The sequence below is a fragment of the Mandrillus leucophaeus genome, unplaced genomic scaffold (assembly GCF_000951045.1).
Source record: "Mandrillus leucophaeus isolate KB7577 unplaced genomic scaffold, Mleu.le_1.0 Scaffold55, whole genome shotgun sequence".
In the NCBI taxonomy this organism is placed as follows: domain Eukaryota; kingdom Metazoa; phylum Chordata; class Mammalia; order Primates; family Cercopithecidae; genus Mandrillus; species Mandrillus leucophaeus.
Window position 1 is genome coordinate 1666766 of NW_012105919.1, and position 1996 is coordinate 1668761.

At 43.4% G+C, this 1996-nt stretch overlaps 1 protein-coding gene across 3 annotated transcripts in view; it reads right to left on the reverse strand.

Moving 5' to 3' along the window:
- MYL2 (myosin, light chain 2, regulatory, cardiac, slow) overlaps positions 1-1996 on the reverse strand; it is a 17239-nt gene that overhangs the window by 7490 nt on the left and 7753 nt on the right. The window contains exon 3 of one of the 3 annotated variants that reach the window (XM_011997878.1): positions 409-410. The exons of 1 other annotated variant lie outside the window; for it this stretch is intronic. In XM_011997878.1, coding sequence (XP_011853268.1) covers positions 409-410 — 2 coding nt within the window. Of the gene's footprint in view, positions 1-408; positions 411-1155; positions 1246-1996 lie in introns of all 3 variants that reach the window. One more of the 3 variants, XM_011997879.1, reaches the window with a different exon arrangement.

Sequence of the window (1996 nt, forward strand, 5' to 3'; positions counted from 1 at the left end):
TCAGGAGGCTGAGGTGGGAGGATCAATTAATCTGGGAGGTTGAAGCTGCAGGGAGCCATGGTTGTGCCACTGCACTCCAGGCTGGGTGACAGAGCCAGACTCTGCCACACACACACACACACACACACACACACACACAAAAGCAGACTGATCTCTTTAGCATCATTTTAGCATAGTTCCCTCTGGACAGCCAGGTAGTAATGTGGATGAGTCAGTGTGAGCCCTCACAACTGCTGGAAAATGAGTTCCGAGCCTGTCCTTCCAAGCCTGTGTGCAGTTTGGTCTAATTGGTACTTGGGTTCTCTTCATAAGGTCCATTGCCATCGAATGCGATGGGGTTTCAAACGGGGCTAGTGGTTAATAATCAAAGACTGTAACATTTAAAACCCAGAAGATACTGCTTTTTACCTCTCAGACTGGCAAAAAAAAATTGTGACTATTAATACCCAGTGTTGATGGAAATGTGGGGAAAGGCACTCTTCTTGAGACTGCTGGGCATAGGAATTAGTGCTGTGATTTTGGGGGGCAATTCGGACCAGCAGTTCTGCCTGTTTTTAGTTCTTTTGTTGTTGTTGTTTTAAGTTCCTTTGACCCAGCAGTTCTGCTTTTAGGACTTTACTCCCAAGAAGTAACCAGAGATACAAGCAAAGAGGTGTTATTTATAATAGTAAAACATTATAAACAAATGTCATATTTAACCATAGAAAAATGGTTTAAATATATGATAGGAAATGTTAATGGTGAATTTCTCAAAGAAAAAAATGCAGGTAGTAATCAGTGGGCACAGAAGATTATAATTTTGTTTAATACACATATACATAGATAACAAAAATGGCTTGAAGGGTATATACCAAAATGCAAACTGATTATCTCTAGGTAATAGAATTGTAGGTAGTTTTTACTTCCTTTTTTGTGCTTTTCTGAAAAATTTTCTGACATTTTTCAACAAGGAATATATTTTACTTTGATAATCAGCGAAGTTATTAAAAACAGTTTCTTTTAAAAATTTACACATCCATTCAGGCTGAATTTGGGATTGTTTGGAGGACAGAGGCGTCTAATGAAAAGTCCCTGCTGGGAATATGGAACAAAAGGAAGGTTCTCCCTCACGGGTGGGATTTCCTTCCATGTGGATGATTCAACAGCTGCACCCACCTCCTTAAATTCCTGGATTTGGGTCTGTTCGAACATGGAGAACACGTTGGAGTTGGTGCCCTGGGCTCTCTTCTTTGCTTTCTTAGGTGCCTGGGGGAAAAAAGCATTGATTAAAAGAGTGAGAGGCTGGGAGTCAAAAAAACTAGGTCAGGCCCCTTCTCTGGGTGAGTTCATCTCTGTTGCAGGGCTCAGCTGCCCATCTGTGAAATGCAGGTACAGCGTCCACACTCAGGTCTCAAAACAGTGACGCTGGAGGGAGCAAAGGACACGACATAAAGTTTCTCCAGAGCCTCCTGGTCCCAGGGGATCATAAGCGTTTGTGCATCTTGTAGTGGCTCCTTCATTAACTAGGAGAAGCCACAGGTGTGTCCCTGGGGATGGAGGCCACACCTACAGATCGTCCCTGCAGGATCCAGCCGCTTTTGTTCCGATGCATTTCACAAAAAGCTCAGTAATGCACAGAAGGAGAATTGATTGGAGGGAGAGAAAAAGTCAGGCTCACTAAGCCATGATGAATGCCAAGATGAAATGACAGTTCTTCAAGGTGTTAAAACCCAACTGCGCCCCACACCCCACAATTTTCCCTTGATCCAAATGGCAGCAAAACCTCCTCTCTGAATGCCCTGTCCTTGCATCATGTCAACAGGGCAGAGAAGAGCGAGTTGACCTTTCCTCCCCACCCCACTTCTCTCTGACTTTCAATAACAGCAAATGCTTCAATACTCTACATATGTATTATTATTTAATTCTCATAACCGCTCTGTCAAGCGGATACTATTATTATCATCCCCATTTTACAGGGGAGGCAACTGAGGCTCAGAGAGGTTGGGTCACTTGCCCA